This window comes from Larimichthys crocea, chromosome XX, assembly GCF_000972845.2.
Source record: "Larimichthys crocea isolate SSNF chromosome XX, L_crocea_2.0, whole genome shotgun sequence".
Taxonomy (NCBI): domain Eukaryota; kingdom Metazoa; phylum Chordata; class Actinopteri; family Sciaenidae; genus Larimichthys; species Larimichthys crocea.
In genome coordinates this window covers 9,910,743-9,926,292 of record NC_040030.1, presented here as the reverse complement: position 1 = coordinate 9,926,292, position 15,550 = coordinate 9,910,743, and the positions used below count along the sequence as shown (strand labels likewise).

At 39.7% G+C, this 15,550-nt stretch overlaps 1 protein-coding gene across 6 annotated transcripts in view; it reads left to right on the top strand.

The window, feature by feature from the left end:
• Positions 1 to 14,773, top strand: part of ptpn12 (protein tyrosine phosphatase non-receptor type 12) — a 50,409-nt gene extending 35,636 nt beyond the window's left edge. For 2 of the 6 annotated variants that reach the window (XM_027291935.1, XM_019264066.2), the window contains 4 exons: positions 8,452 to 8,523; positions 10,100 to 10,147; positions 10,999 to 11,082; positions 11,404 to 14,773. In XM_027291935.1, the coding sequence (XP_027147736.1) occupies positions 8,452 to 8,523; positions 10,100 to 10,147; positions 10,999 to 11,082; positions 11,404 to 11,465 (266 nt within the window). In that variant the 3' untranslated portion in view covers positions 11,466 to 14,773. Of the gene's footprint in view, positions 1 to 2,799; positions 2,871 to 4,535; positions 4,584 to 8,451; positions 8,524 to 10,099; positions 10,148 to 10,998; positions 11,087 to 11,403 lie in introns of those variants that run through there. The other 4 variants (XM_019264067.2, XM_019264068.2, XM_027291936.1 and 1 more) reach the window with 4 other exon arrangements.
• The last annotated feature ends 777 nt before the right edge of the window (positions 14,774 to 15,550 follow it).

Below are 15,550 nucleotides of genomic sequence, written 5' to 3'. Positions count from 1 at the left end.
TCTTATAGGTTCATTTTAAGGTGAGGTCAGGCATCATACATCATGCACTCCTGAAGTGTTTCCAATATTTAAAACTAAATGCAGGAATATTTGCCTCACAGTCCTGAAGCGGGCTGTTTTTGTCTGGCGTTTTTTTTGGTCTGCTTGGCTTTTCTGACACGTCATTTTACTTTGGGCTGCGGTCACGCTTTGTTATCGGTTATGAAACGCTGATGGCTGCTGTTTGAATCTTAACGGTGCTTGTTGATGAGTTGCACTGAGCAACTCGCTGCTTTGTGGTTGGTCAAGAGGAAGCTGGTGGCTGCTTGTTTTGCTGGTTGCATTACAGTGAACCAATTATTCAAACTTTATTTATAATGTAGTCAAAAGGCAAAGTAAAAGAAATAAACACACCACATATATACATATATTTATTGAAATATATAACTAATATATAACTAATATAACATTTCATTAATAATATATTAATGCTTGTATATCACTGTAGTCACGTCGATAAAACTTGTTAGGCCAGTTCAGATTCTCTTGATTGAAATCTAACAAAAATCACAACAGAAAAACACAAACTATAATTGATTAACAGCCCTAAAAAAAAAAAATCATTCTAATCTTGTTCTGAAGGTTGAAGCTTTGAATTGAATTGCTCACAGCACTTACGGTAGAGCAAGAACTGCAGCATCATGTTGTCCTCATCACTTACAGTGCATTAACCTGCTGTACAGTCACCTAATGGGTTCTGAAAATGGTGCAATGCTAGATGAACCAGCATCTAACTCTGCCCTCATTAAGACTAATTTCACTCTAATCTAGGCTGATTTATGGTCTTTTCCTGGGCAGTCTTAAATGCAGTAGGAAAGACACTCTGCTTCAAATGAGTGATTCCCGATGGTGAGGATTTCGTTAGACATGGGGTTAGAAATGGTTCTATTAAAAAAGAGGTAGCCATCAGGGTGAGAAAATTTGGATTTCGAGCAATATGAGTGGGCAGAGTTCATAAAACCATGAAACAAGACCGGTGATTGTGGATAAAGTCAATCACAGATTATATATACTCGTCTCCAGTTTTATTGGTCACCTAATGAAACCTAATGCAGTCTACTATAACAGTCCTGCAATACATTCATGAAGGAAAAGTATTGATTTAACTTTATGATCATTGGAGGCTGCAGCTTGTGGCGCTGTTTGTGTTTTTTTATATTTCTTATATTACATTTATAACCGCGAGGTAGCTCATGACTTATAAAAGCATGGACGTAGTGGTGCAGCTGTAAACAGCACCCTCCTGTCATCAAAGCGGCCACGCTGTTAATTTGCATAATTAAATAATCAAATTTAATAACAGTTGAGTTATATAAAAATTCAGACTTCAGGTACAGTTGTTGTACCAGACTGTAAACATGTTTTTTCTGCTGTGAAGTTGGACATTTTAAACCGGGGCCTTATGGAGATTGACTCTGTCTGTAGCCAGCCTCAAGTGGCCGTTTAAGGAACTGCATTTTTTTGCCACTTGGCTTCACTTCACAGCCACTCGAGGTAGCCTAGATAACAGAAACACCTCTCTGTATAATGCAAGTACAGTTCAATCAGAAAATCAGCCGTAAGAGAGACACTGTTTTAGGGTCAAAGAGAGTCTCTGCCCAGAGACATGGCTAACATTTTATATATCAACAATAGACCCAGCTGTGCCCCAGTATTTCCACCTCGTCCAGATGATGGAGAGAAAATAGACCACTCTTTCTGTAACAAGGTCATTAGTACAAAACGACTTCTTGGATACTGTCCTTGAATTAAAAAGAGACACATTTATTTTAGCTGGATCGTGCATTTAAGGCGTTCTTTATCAAGGAGAACAGGCCCCATAAAAACAGAGTAGACTCAGAGATGAATGTTGTCAATAAATGCTCAGTTTGAAGAGGATCAGATCGGAGACTGTCAGGAAACTAATCACGACTGTCTGGAGCTTGTCATTTAATTTTAGCTGCATGTAACTTAAGCAGATTTACTTATTTTTAATGTATAACCAGAATAAAAAGTCAAATTATATTAGCGTGTTTGAGGAAGGTGTGACGCGAAGCTGCCCAGCTCCTTCACCAAGTCATTACTGTTACATATTTCCTCCCTTAGAGATTTCATGTCAGATATAGTCCTGAAACTGACAGAGCGTATGCTATTATTATTATTATTTTAGCATTGAACAGTTTCAGTAATAATGTGACTGATGATTAATTGAAGTGATTAGGGGAAATAAAGTGTGTGTGGTTCTTCACGATCATAAAACTGCAACAGCCATTGAAAAACAGCATACATTTGCAATACAAAGAATAGAACATAACTTAGTTTTGTGTGTGTGATTTACCAAAAAAACACAAATAACAACAACAAAAGAAACACATAAAAAAACTATAAATACCGGTACATGTGGTAAATTTATTTAAGTGACAGGACATCAGAAAAATAAACATGCAACATGTTTTTTACAGTTTACTGCTAATCCACTACTGATCATTTTGAAACAACCACCTCTCATAAGTCGTTTTTAAATACAGTATATTGAAAATCATAACAAACATTTAGTCGAATATTTGTCAATATATTTGCCTTGCTGAGTGACTAAACAGATCAAAGCTTCACTCACTTGTTGTATTTAATACGCCGCCATCTTTAGAGAAGGAATCGTTGAGTCCCAGTCTTCAGCTTTTCTCTGCATTGTTCACATTTGACTGCCGACTGACTCTCTTGTCTTCTCCTCGGCAGTTATTGATGTTGCTTCTCGTTTGACCTCTGACCTTTTTAACCCAGACTGCGGGACAGCGATGACTCCCCTCCCCCTCTCCCTGCGAGAACCCCCGAGTCCTTCATACTGGCCACAGGTGCGTTTGCATTGGTCAAGTTTCAACAGGTGTGTTTCCAGGGCTGTGGATTCGTTGGGTGCCTCCTGGATGCTTCCTCTGGTGTGTTTTTGTGTTGTAACGGCTGGTCAAGAAGGAGGATCATGAACATGAGCGTCAGAGGTGCTAATGCGTAGCAGCAGCAGTTGTTTGAAACAGTCGGCAGCTTCTGATATGAGCTGAAAAATTAGGAATTATGATTTTCTATCCCCAGTTCATCTGGTACTTTACAATGTATGAACAAGACATGCCTCAGTCTGTCTCATCCTCACTTCAAGCCAACAGATGGACACAACATATTGCAGGTATCAGGCCTGTCTTCGCAGGACGGTCTCTTAAATAACCAGCCACCTTGTTGCCTTCTGCTGTTTTCCTTTTTTCCTGCGTGTCACTCTGATATCTGAAGAGAAGAGCATTCAAATGTCCGTCCAAATTAGAGCACATAAGATGAAAAAACATGTAAAAAGGTTCACTTCCTTTGTGAGAGGCTTTACAGCACTAGGGGGCCCATTGGCAGTACTTTAGATCTGCACACATCTTTGAAAGAGACCTGATCACAAGCGGCGTCCCAATCCACACTACATACATGAAACTGACCAAATAAAGTGTACAAAAAAAGCAGACTGAAAAAAGAAGCTTGATTTTAGAGTGTATTGTTGATGAACACTATTATCCCACAATGTAATGCACAGAAGGAAATGAGCTGCGCACAGCAGAAGAATCACCTCAGAAACTATCCAACTTTTGGAAAATCATTCTTAGAAGTCGAAGTTGGACATCTAACCTCACATATATTTCCCGTTAGTATAAAACAGTGAGTTTGTATTAGTTTCTTGCATGAGCCCGACTGATACATCGTTTGAAGACTTATCACAGATCGTTGGCACGTTGTCCAATAGTGCTGCTGTGAAAACTTATTTTACAGGACATAATGCAGAATAAGATGCTTTTTTTAAATGTATATTTATTTTATGTTTTTTGATAATTATTGATTTCCTAGTGAAGTTTCATTTTAGACAATAAGAAAATCACTTAAGTGCAAAACATCCTGCCTACATTACATATCTTTTTCACAAGGGTTTGTAATCACATTTAAAGGGATTATTGCAGAGAATATTTGTTTATTTCTAAATATAAAGAATATTTATTTAGGACATCAGCCCCAAAACTCCAGTATCTGTCGGCTCTATTCTTGTAGACTAACTGAACAGAAAGTATGCTGAACGATCAGTATATAGTACACACTAGTGTGTGTGTGTACTACAGTGTGGTGTGGAATTGGGACACAGTTCACACAGGTTTCTTGCTTTTGTAGCAGTTTAAAAAATGGATGCACACAGACGGAGAACTGTATAAAGGGTAGGGAGTGAGAACAGCGTCTTGTCTCCTCTTTGTGATCATCTGCTGTTTATGATCACGTGTGCACAGACTCTACAAATCCAGGTTAGCCTTAGTGTGTCTCACTGTGAGAAGTACGGAGGGAAAGGTGGTTTAAGGAGGCCGAATGAATAGAGGAAGAAAAATGGAGAGAATTGTGATGTGTGAAGTGTATGATGTGTGGGAATGTGAGTCTGTCTTAAGTTTTTCTCCATTTGTCGTCAGCTGTTTCTCTGCTAAACTCGCTCTTTGTGCTGCTCTCTCTGTCAGACCCTCTGGAGATGAAAACATCAGCTGAATGGAACGCTTCACATAAAGGTACGAACACACATCCTAACAGCCCCGTTTGTGTTTCTTCGTTTATGTGCGTGTGAGTTTGTTTCTCGTGTATGTCCGTGCTCATGCGTCTTCACGGGGAGTTAGTCAGCAGAGCAGAGCAGGAAACGGACCCTTCAGTGTTTTACCAATTAGCCCGCGCACGATAAAAACTGACAGCGTTTGTCAAAAGGGCAGCTGCGAGAGTGAGAGAGCGAGTAATAACGAGAAAAAGAAAGAGATGCGGAAGAGAGAGAAAAGATAAAAAACATGTCTATAGAGAGGCGAAATGAAAAATGTGCGCGTATTCTTATCCGCTCTGACTGATGGCGGTTACTGCCAATTTATCGCTTCAGCGTTTCGGTGCGTCGCAGAGAGGGGAATAACTGTTTGACTTCTTTTACCAGCTATGAATATAAAGAATAAAGTTTAAAGCCTTTTAAATGTCTTGAACTATGATCAAGTTTCTTGTTTCACTCATATTAATGTGTATATTTCTCTTACATGTGGGGTGTAATGTGGTTAGTATAGCCCGAGGGCTACATGTGTTAAAATCAGCCAGCTGCCAAATATTATAAAGAGACGTCATTATTAATGTGAGTAGTTTGATGTAGCATTTTCTGTACAAACTACAGATAGTTAAATGCTGGTAATGAGGAAATAAGAATAATTCATTGGTAATATTGCAATTTTAACAAATATAAGACCTCCCTCAGTGAAACTAATGACGAATAGGTCATACATCACTAAAACTATTATACAACACCACTGAAATTCACACAGTGCTTCCACCCCATTAATCAGCATGTGTGTGTGTGTGTGTGTCTTGTTTCCCGCGTGTAGATGTGTCAGAGTGTGTTAAGAGACATCTCCAGCTGACCCTGCATCTGCTGGCACCACGGCAACAGACAGGAAGGCAGATCTGGGTGGGTAAGTCTGCTTCCTCCCTCTTTACCTACATACCGATATACAGTAAGGTAAAATCAAGGCAAATTTGTCTGCGAAGCTCTAATAAGTTTGCACAGGTGTAATTAAAATTCAGATGAATCTTATAGGTTCATTTTAAGGTGAGGTCAGGCATCATACATCATGCACTCCTGAAGTGTTTCCAATATTTAAAACTAAATGCAGGAATATTTGCCTCACAGTCCTGAAGCGGGCTGTTTTTGTCTGGCGTTTTTTTTGGTCTGCTTGGCTTTTCTGACACGTCATTTTACTTTGGGCTGCGGTCACGCTTTGTTATCGGTTATGAAACGCTGATGGCTGCTGTTTAAATCTTAACGGCTGCTTGTTGATGAGTTGCACTGAGCAACTTGCTGCTTTGTGGTTGGTCAAGAGGAAGCTGGTGGCTGCTTGTTTTGCTGGTTGCATTATCAGTGAACCAATTATTCAAACTTTATTTATAATGTATATGTATGTAGGTTCAAAAGGCAAAGTAAAGAGAAATAAAAACACACACATATATACATATATTTATTGAAATATATAAACTAATATAACATTTCATTAATTATATATATAATTGCTCGTAATATCACTGTAGCCACGTCGATAAAACTTGTTAGGCCAGTTCAGATTCTCTTGATTGAAATCTAACAAAAATCACAACAGAAAAACACAAACTATAATTGATTAACAGCCCTAAAAAATAAAAATAAATCACTCTATAATCTTTGTCTGAAGGTTGAAGCTTTGTAATTGAATTGCTCACAGCACTTACGGTAGAGCAAGAACTGCAGCATCATGTTGTCCTCATCACTTACAGTGACATTAACCTGCTGTACAGTCACCTAATGGGTTCCTGAAAATGGTGCAATGCTAGATAAACCAGCATCTAACTCTGACCCTCATTAAGACTAATTTCACTCTAATCTAGGCTGATTTATGGTCTTTTCCTTGGGCAGTCTTAAATGCAGTAGGAAAGAACACTCTGCTTCAAATGAGTGATTCCCGATGGTGAGGATTTCGTTAGACATGGGGTTGAAAATGGTTCTATTAAAAAAAAAGAGGTAGCCATCAGGGTAGAAAATGTTTGGATTTCGAGCAATATGAGTGGGCAGAGTTCATTTAAAACCATGAAACGAGACACGGTGATTGTAGGATAAAGTCAATCACAGATGATATATACTCAGTCTCCAGTTTTATTAGGTACACCTAATGAAACCTAATGCAGTCTACTATAACAGTCCTGCAATACATTCATGAAGGAAAAGTATTGATTTAACTTTATGATCATTTTGGAGGCTGCAGCTTGTGGCGCTGTTTGTGTTTTTCTTATATTTCTTATATTACATTTATAACAGCGAGGGTAGCTCATAGACTTTATAAAGCATGGACGTAGTGGTGCAGCTGTAACAGCACCCTCCTGTCAATCAAAGCGGCCACACTGTTAATTATGCATAATTAAATAATCAAATTTAATAACAGTTGAGTTATATAAAAATTCAGACTTAGTACAGTTGTCATGACATTTTAACATGGGGCCTTATGGAGATTGTCTCCGTCTGTAGCCGGCCTCAAGTGGCCGTTTAAGGAACTGCATTTTTTTGCCACTTGGCTTCACTTCACAGCCACTCGAGGTAGCCTAGATAACAGAAACACCTCTCTGTATAATGCAGTACAGTTCAATCAGAAAATCAGCCATAAGAGAGACACTGTTTTAGGGTCAAAGAGAGTCTCTGCCCAGAGACACGGCTAACATTTTATAATATCAACAATAGACCCAGCTGTGCCCCAGTATTTCCACCTCGTCCAGATGAATGAGAGAAAAATAGACACACTCTTTCTGTAACAAGGTCATTAGTACAAAACGACTTCTTGGATACTGTCCTTGAATTAAAAAGAGACATATTTATTTTAGCTGGATCGTGCATTTAAGGCAGTTCTTTATCAAGGAGAACAGGCCCCATAAAAACAGAGTAGACTCAGAGATGAATGTTGTCAAATAATGCTCAGTTTGAAGAGGATCAGATCAGGAGACTGTCAGGAAACATAATCACGACTGTCTGGAGCTTGTCATTTAATTTTAGCTGCATGTAACTTCAGCAGATTTACTTATTTTTAATGTAATAACCAGAATAAAAAGTCAAATTTATATAAGCAGTGTTTGAGGAAGGTGTGACGCGAAGCTGCCCAGCTCATTCACCCCACGTGAATTACTGTTACATATTTCCTCCCTTAGAGATTTCATGTCAGATATAGTCCTGAAACTGACAGAGGTAGCATTATTATTATTATTTTTAGCATTGATACAGTTTCAGTAGATAATGTGACTGATGATTAATTACATGTGATTAGGGGAAATAAAGTGTGTGTGGTTCTTCACGATCAATAAAGTTTTTTTCAAACTGCAACAGCACATTTAAACATGAAACGAGACAGCATACATTTGCAATACAAAGAATAGAACATAACTTAGTTTTGTGTGTGATTTAACAACAATAAGAACACAATAATAAAAACTATAAATACCGGTACATGCTGGTAAATTTATTTAAAGCGACAAGACATCAGAAAAATAAACATGCAACACTTTTTTTTTACATGATTTACTGCTAATCCACTACTTAAACATTTCTGAAACAACCACCTCTTATAAAGTCATTTTGAATAACAGTATATTGAAAATCATAACAAAATTTAGTTGAATATTTGTCAATATATTTGCCTTGCTGAGTGACTAAACAGATCAAAGCTTCACTCACTTTGTGTATTTAATACGCCGCCATCTTTAGAGAAGGACTCGTTGAGTCTCAGCTCTTCAGCTTTTCTCTGCATTGTTCACATTTGACTGCCGACTGACTCTCTTGTCTCTCTCCTCGGCCAGTTATTAATGTTGCTTCTCGTTTGACCTCTGACCTTTTTAACCCAGACTGCTGGGACAGCGATGACTCCCCTCCCCCTCTCCCTGCGAGAACCCCCGAGTCCTTCATACTGGCCACAGGTGCGTTTGCATTGGTCAAGTTTCACAGGTGTGTTTCCAGGGCTGTGGATTCGTTGGGTGACCTCCTGGATGCTTCCTCTGGTGTGTTTTTGTTGTAACGGCTGGTCAAGAAGGATGGATCAATGAACATGACCGTCAGAGAGTGCTAATGTGTAGCAGCAGCAGTTGTTTGAAACAGTCGGCAGCTTCTGATATGAGCTGAAAAATTAGGAATTATGATTTTCTATCCCCAGTTCATCTGGTACTTTAGAATGTATGAACAAGACATGCCTCAGTCTGTCTCATCCTCACTTCAAGCCAACAGATGGACACACATATTGCAGGTATCAGGCCTGTCTCTCGCAGGACGGTCTCTTAAATAACTCAGCCACCTTGTTGCCTTCTGCTGTTTTCCTTTTTTCCTGCGTGTCACTCTGATATCTGAAGAGGAGAGCATTCAAATGTCCGTCCAAATTAGAGCACATGAGATGAAAAGAACATGTAAAAAGATGTTGAGCTCATTTCCTTTGTGAGAGGCTTTACAGCACTAGGGGGCACCATTGGCAGTACTTTAGATCTGCACACATCTCTGAAAGAGACCTGATCACAAGCGGCGTCCCAATCCACACTACATACATGAAACTGACCAAATAAAGTGTACAAAAAAAGAAGCTTGATTTTAGAGTGTATTGTTGATGGACACTATTATCCCACAATGTAATGCACACGAGGAAATGAGCTGCGCACAGCAGAAGAATCACCTCAGAAACTATCCAACTTTTGGAAAATCATTCTTAGAAGTCGAAGTTGGACATCTAACCTCACATATAGTTTCCCGTTAGTATAAAACAGTGAAGTTTGTATTAGTATTCTTGCATAGAGCCCAAACTGATACATCAATTTAAAGACTTATCACAGATACGTTGGCACGTTGTCCAATATGTGCTGCTGTGAAAACTTATTTTACAGAAAATAACGCAAAACATCCTGCCTACATTACATATCTACCTTCACAAGGGTTTAATAATCACGTTTGAGTGATTATTGCAGAAAATATTTGTTTATTTCTAATGTAAAGAATATTTATTTAGGACATCAGCCTCCAAAACTCCAGTATCTGTCGGGCTCTATTCTTGTAGACTAACTGAACAGAAAGTATGCTAGAACGATCAGTATATAGTACACACTAGTGTGTGTGTGTGTACTACAGTGTTTTGTGGAATTGGGACACAGTTCACACAGGTTTCTTGCTTTTGTAGCGGTTTAAAAAATGGATGCACACAGACGGAGAACTGTATAAAGGGTAGGGAGTGAGAACAGCGTCTTGTCTCCTCTTTGTGATCATCTGCTGTTTATGATCACGTGTGCACAGACTCGGTCAAAAATCCAGGTTAGCCCAAGTGTCCTCACTGTGAGAAGTACGGAGGGAAAAGGTGGTTTAACGGAGGCCGAATGAATGAGAAAGAAAAATGGAGAGAGATTGTGATGTGTGAAGTGTATGAATGTGTGGGAATGTGAGTCTGTCTTAAAGTTTTTCTCCATTTGTCGTCAGCTGTTTCTCTGCTAAACTCGCTCTTTGTGCTGCTCTCTCTGTCAGACCCTCTGGAGATGAAAACATCAGCTGAATGGAACGCTTCACATAAAGGTACGAACACACATCCTAACAAGCCCCGTTTGTGTTTCTTCGTTTATGTGTGTGTGAGTTTGTTCCTCGTGTATGTCCGTGCTCATGCGTCTTCACGGGGAGTTAGTCAGCAGAGCAGAGCAGGAAACGGACCCTTCAGTGTTTTACAAATTAGCCCGCGCACGATAAAAACTGACAGCGTTTGTCAAAAGGGCAGCTGCGAGAGTGAGAGAGCGAGTAATAACGAGAAAAGAAAGAGATGCGGAAAGAGAGAGAAAAGATAAAAAACATGTCTATAGAGAGGCGAAATGAAAAATGTGCGCGTATTCTTATCCGCTCTGACTGATGGCGGTTACTGCCAATTTATCGCTTCAGCAGTTTCGGTGCGTCGCAGAGAGGGGAATAACTGTTTGACTTCTTTTACCAGCTATGAATATAAAGAATAAAAAGTTTAAAGCCTTTTAAATGTCTTGAACTATGATCAAGTTTCTTGTTTCACTCATATTAATGTGTATATTTCTCTTACATGTGGGTGTAATGTGGTTAGTATAGCCCGAGGGCTACATGTGTTAAATCAGCCAGCTGCCAAATATTATAAAGAGACGTCATTATTAAATGTGAGTAGTTTGATGTAGCATTTTCTGTACAAACTACAATGAAGTGAAATGCTGGTAATGATAAAAATAAGAATAATTCATTGGTAATAATTGCAATTTTAAGAAATATAAGACCTCCCTCAGTGAAACTAATGACGTTTAAATAGGTCATACATCACTAAAACTATTATACAACACCACTGAAATTCACACAGTGCTTCCACCCCATTAATCAGCATGTGTGTGTGTGTGTGTGTCTTGTTTCCCTGCGTGTAGATGTGTCAGAGTGTGTTAAGAAGACATCTCCAGCTGACCCTGCATCTGCTGGCACCACGGCAACAGACAGGAAGGCAGATCTGGGTGGGTAAGTCTGCTGTCCTCCCTCTTTTACATGCTCTCTGTGCCTGGACGCTGCCACTGGCCCGGGTTTACACCAGATGACAAATATTATTTGCACAAGTAATGCTCGTGCAGGAAACTATGCTGACAAACACTGTTTCTATTAATGTCATCATTTTCTGTGATGTGCGGCGTTGCTTTTGCTGATTGGAAACCTCGCTTTGGGCTAAATGTGCAGAAAATGTTTGATGGTTTTGAGAACTGAAGGCACGTTTTTCTGGATGTACTCACTTTAAAGCGAAACAGACCCACTTAAGAACTTCTTTTTGCCTCTTCTATCAGGGTTCGGTAACCGCTGCATTCAGCCCAAAGGCCCTCGGGAACCCCCCCTGGAGTGGACATGATGGAACGATCCATCTTGCCCATCCACCAACAGTGTTGTCAGGAGATGGACTCTACCGGTCTCACCTGACTGGTCCAAAAACCAAGTTGATAGATGCTACACAGACAGACAGACAGAAAGCACAATTTTACATAGAAACACCTTCTGTGTAACTCTGTGCCAGCTCCTCTTCCTCCTTCTCCTCCTCCTCCTCCTCCTCTTCAGTCCTTCCTTCAAAGTGCCACTGTGCAAAGCAGAAGAACACTTACCGGTCAAGTGGCTTGTCCATTTTAGAACAAAGCCCACATTTCCCTACTCAGCTTGCTGATGTTAGAGGTTTCGACTTCTCTAGACGCTGACCTGGGATCAGTCTGGTCATTTTTCCTGTTAATGGTTAAAGGATAATTCCTGTGTTTTCCCCCCGTTCAGATTGTTTTTCCTCTCTGAGCTCTAGACACATCATGGACGTTTTATCCCTTCTGAGGCTAAATGACGAGGGATGTAGGTGTATATGTTAAATAAAGTGTTAATTAACAGGAATTTTCTTTCATACCAAATGAGAAAGACGTTTTTTTTTGTCATCATGAATCAGGAATTATCTTTAATCAGAAGCTGATTCCTGAGGTTTAACTGAACTCCCAGACGGTGTCTGCTTCCTCCTACTAAATGAACAACAATCTTCAAAGCTAGATAATCTGTTACCCATGATGCAACCTTTTCTGTTGGGTATGTACAGGTTGCCAGGGTGCTCTCTCTCTCTCTCTCTCTCTCTCTCTTCTCTCTCTGTCTCTCTCCCTCTTTCTGTGTGCTGGTGCTACATTACAAAGGATCAGCGTAGAAATGGAAGCACTCAAGCTGAACCTGCATTAGCTGCAGTGATATCAGCTCTGAGTTCTTTATATTTCTATGCTGACCGCCCTGTTTACCAGAGTCATAGACTGATATAGTTTGGTCATTGCAAGCGGTCAGAGCAGAGTTTAAGATGTCGTTTGACATTTGAGGAAGGAGGCTTGTCCGCCTTCCTGCCAAGAGTTAGATGAGAAGTTTCACAACACTCATGTCTGCATGGTAAATATCGAGCTGAAGCTGCTTAGCTTAGCAAACAGCAAACCTGGCTTTATTCAAAAGTAACAAAATATGCCTAAAGCTCATTATTCACATGTTGTATCAAAAACTGAAGGGTAGAAATGTCAAGTTTTGGTGTTAAGGTGGTTTATATGCTGGACCCACTCCTGGCGGGGTGTAGTGACTTCCTCAGAGAGTAGCACATAACGCACAGTAAACTGCTGTTTGTGGACTGATTGAACAAGCGAGATGTAAAGTATTCATTAGTGAGTTGTAGTGCCATGTTTGGATGGACTTTTGAACTAAGCCAGGCTAGCGTTTCCCCCCCATATCCAGTATTTATGCTAAGCTAAGCTAACATATTTTACTGTATAGACCGTAGAGTGAGGTCAATCTTCTCATCTAACTTTTGGCAACAAAATCAAACAAGAGCGTGTCCCAAAATGTAGAACTGTTTCTTAATTTATCACATATCATTCTGTGACGGTGGACATCAATAATCATGTCGACAGCTTTGTGTGGCTTTAGAAAACAAAGCAGAGTGCAGAGATAACTGAAGGTTGAAACTAAGAAGTTTAGTAAAAGGTGTCAGCAGTTGTAAGAGGATTTTATTGATTGAATGATTGTCAAGGACACAAATAGCGATGGGAAGTGTCTGCTTTTTGAGGCTTAAGATCCTTTTAAAGCAATGCGGAGGTTGCACGTGTCAGTGATTTGCCAAAGAGTAGTGTTCCCTTTCACAATAAAACACAGAAAGTGGTTAGAAAAGCTGTATCATATAACATTTAAAGCTACATCTAAGCAACATCTGCTAATTTCCATCACAACAGTGTTAGTAATGACCAAACTCATCACCTCTGTGACTCTGGCTCTCACTGCTGGGACCATGACCCTGCCTTAGTCTGCCTCACAGAGAAGACAGCCAATGACAGTCCTCCTTCATTTGGCTTCTCTCTTCAGTTCATTTCTCTCTCTCTTTCTCTGTGTTTGACTTCTCTTGGTCTTTACTTGGGACTCAAATTTGCTGTTTCTTCTCGTTTTTTTTCTTGTCGTCGTACCTTTTTTCATTCTCCTCCCTCTGAGGCCCTGAGATGAACGACCACGCAAGTCATTTTTCTCTTTATTTTAGGGGCCGGTTTACTCACACCACCTGAAACTCTTATGGGATTTGAAAGATTAATATAAAATCTGGCTTCTCAAAACAACTCCTCGTCTCCATAAACATGACTTGTGTGGTTTCCTCATCTGACGGTCTGGTTAAAAAATCAAACTGTACCTGCTTCTGTATGAGCGAGACAAAGATCCAATAAGACAACAGCAGCTAGGGACCCAGGACTACTGTTTTTTCTCCTGATTTGTATTGTTCTCTGCTAACTTCTTCATTAGCTACCATAACTATACAGTATATGCATTGTTTTATAAAGATAAAGAACTGTACAGGGCAGTTTAGGTATATAATATTTCAGATTTTGTTTTTTGTTATCTCTTTAAATATTCTTATTAACAGAAGATGTAAGAAAGTCAGTGCATGATGATGATGATTCCTCCCCTTCACCATGTTTCCCTTCAAACTGTAAATTATTCTGCTGCCCTTTTTTTTTTGTTTTTGTTTTGCTTCTGGCAAATATTTCAGGGTTTGTTTTTTTTATTTTTATGTTCGAATTATTATGCTTAAAAAGATTTAAATTTTCTTTTTTCTTTTTGGTTTAAATTGGTCGGCAGAGGAAAAGCATTGAGTAAAGCCCCGCCCCCTCTTTCAGATAGCTACAACGGGCTTCGAATAAGATTGTAATAATAATATTAATGATGATAATAATAATAATAATGGTCGTTTTTTTTTGTAAATGGTATTTTAAAAGTTATTTTTGTATATGCGGTTGTTTGTTGCGTCACAAGTCCACTGCTCCCCACCAGAAACCTTTCACCTTTCACACCTTCTTCACACTTTTTGTCACGGACACGGGAGCATCTCATTATTTTTCCACTTCCTTTATACTTTCCCTGCTGTTTTCATCTTTTTCTTCTAGCTTTCCTCCCTCCCGCCCTCGTCTCTGCCTAATTTTTAAGTCATTTTCAACACGTCTGCGTGCTAGCAAAGCATCTCTAACTTGTTGGTGGTCCAAAGTAACAAAATTCGCAGACGTCTTGAGAAAACACTCTCATCTGTTCATGTTTTTGCATTTCTTTCCGTTTTATCCAGAACATCTGACCCGTCTTGACCCCACTTCACACGCACACAAGCCTCGATCTCAGAAAAAAAAAAAAGAGCCCACCTGTGCCTTTAAGTGAGAGCCCGCCCCTTTCCCTCCCTCTCTCCTCCAATCATCTTTAGCGGCGTGAGCGTGAGCGATGTGATTCGCTGCTGCTTGCTCATTGCCTCCTGTGGGACTCTCGTTCAGCGCCTCCCCCCCACACACACATGCCCGTGCCCCCTCCTTGAACACACATAAACACACACACACACACACACACACACACACACATGAAAAATGTTTGTATGTTGCAGAAATCAATCAGTAAAAATGAACATTAAGTAAAGACGCGCCTCTTTGTTTTTATTCCTTTAAGACGATTTAACGTAAAAGTTTGTTTGCAGGTTGTGTGACTGTGTGTTGAGTGTGTGTGTGAGAGCGTGAGAGCCACAGCAGGAGATTCCTTCTCACACCTGAAAGATTTGCTGGGATGAATGTATCCACACACTCACACACATACTAATATAGTGATTAATTAATCACTGCAGGTGGTATAAACACAATCTCAACCTTGAGGGTTTCACATTTGTATTCACCTTACACACACACACACACACACTCGGAGAAGCACAGCAGGTGGGAAGACATAATGTGATTATTTGCTTGTGCTCACATGTAGCCAATGCTCATTTTCAGATTAATTATACACTACATTACAGTGCAATCTATCTGGAGGTGGTTTAGACAGCTTTGTGTTTGGTCTCATGTTAGTCACTGATCTATGCACCTGTTACAGCGAGAGGACCTACAAAACTAAGTTTTTACCTGGATCATTGTTTTTGCTCTAAGA